This window comes from Marmota flaviventris, chromosome 19 (assembly GCF_047511675.1).
Source record: "Marmota flaviventris isolate mMarFla1 chromosome 19, mMarFla1.hap1, whole genome shotgun sequence".
Taxonomy (NCBI): domain Eukaryota; kingdom Metazoa; phylum Chordata; class Mammalia; order Rodentia; family Sciuridae; genus Marmota; species Marmota flaviventris.
Genome location: NC_092516.1, coordinates 18,141,185 through 18,142,595, shown reverse-complemented (window position 1 = coordinate 18,142,595; position 1,411 = coordinate 18,141,185). Strand labels below are relative to the sequence as shown.

The 1,411-nt window shown below is 40.4% G+C and overlaps 1 protein-coding gene across 2 annotated transcripts; it reads left to right on the top strand.

The window, feature by feature from the left end:
* Positions 1–413: 413 nt before the first annotated feature.
* Positions 414–941, top strand: LOC114102904 (protein tyrosine phosphatase type IVA 1-like). 2 transcript variants are annotated; one of them, XM_071605523.1, is made up of 2 exons: positions 414–522; positions 610–941. In XM_071605523.1, the coding sequence occupies exons 1-2, from the start codon at positions 420–422 to the stop codon at positions 939–941; spliced, it is 435 nt and encodes a 144-aa protein (XP_071461624.1). In that variant the 5' UTR covers positions 414–419. The 2 variants fall into 2 exon arrangements, with proteins under 2 accessions (XP_071461624.1, XP_034492252.2); XM_034636361.2 differs by having other exon boundaries at positions 414–941.
* Positions 942–1,411: the final 470 nt, after the last annotated feature.

The window sequence follows — 1,411 nt, the reverse complement described above, 5'->3', positions numbered from 1 at the left end:
GGAGTTTCTAAGGGCAGTGGAGATTACTGCCAGGCACAGCCCGATGTCTATGCAGACAAGGGAACTGTAGAAATTCACTACTACTCCACCAAGAAGCCCCCATAAGAGTGGTTGTTAACCTCTTATTAAACACAGATGTATTGAATTGAAAATCCACCGAGCATTTTACAAGCATTCTAACCTGGATCTGGTAAACCTCAGGGCACTTCTTTTCTACTGCCTCAGTATTCCTGGATTGAAGAATCGCTGCTTCTTGTTAGGAGGTTCACTTCATTTCCCGTTACTCCCAACTCATACTCAAAGCACGAGAATATCAAGTGCAGTCTATTGAGGTAGACTTCATTTACTTTCATCATTTCTATAATCAATTTTTTTAATTCTTTCATAACCCTAATGAGTGTGTTTTTTTTTTTAACTAAATGAACATGGCTCGAATGAACCGCCCTGCTCCTGTGGAAGTCACGGACAAGAACGTGAGATTTCTTATTACACACAATCCAACCAATGCAACCTTCAACAAATGTATAGAGGAACTTAAGAAGTATGGTGTTAGCACAATAGGAAGAGTATGTGAAGCAACTTATGATACGACTCTTGTGGAGAAAGAAGGCATCCATGTTCTTGATTGGCCTTTTGATGATGGTGCATCACCATCCAACCAAATTGTCCATGACTGGTTAAGTCCTATAGAAATTAAGTTTCGTGAAGAACCTGGTGGTTGTATTGCTGTTCATTGTGTTGCAGGCCTTGGGAGAGCTCCAGTGCTTGTTGCCTTGTCATTGACTGAAGGCAGAATGAAATATGGAGATGCAGTACAATTCATAAGACAAAGGCGGTGTGTTAATAGCAAGCAACCTTTGTACTTGGAGAAGTATCATCCTAACATGCAGCTGCGCTTCAAAGACTCCAATGGTCATAGAAACAACTGTCGCATTCAATAAAACTGGGGAGCCTGATGCTATTGCCTTGGAAGTGAAACTTAAGATGGTACCTAATTTGTAGTACATGTCAGACAGCATGTTGGCCGGGTGAATAAGTCTGGCCGTTTTACCAGGCCACAAGCTTGACAGAATTTCAACCTCTGTGTCTGGGTTATGATCAACCTGTTTGGACACTTAGCAAAAGATTCTTGCTGTTCACCATTTAAAATGTGCTTATCATTTGTACCAGTTGACCTTTCCTGAAATCATGCCGTACTGAGTTAATGTCTTTAAATCTGTTTCCACGCCAGAATCTTACATAAGAAATTTAGAAAGATTAGGTGCCAAAATAACCCAGCACAATACTTGTATATTTTTAGAATCGTACAAAACCAAAATTCCAGGAACTAAGAACCCTCTAGACCTTATGTGATTCATTCCTTCAGTCATTTCAAACATTCTAGGGCCTGTAGGATTATTTGCCTGCTCAG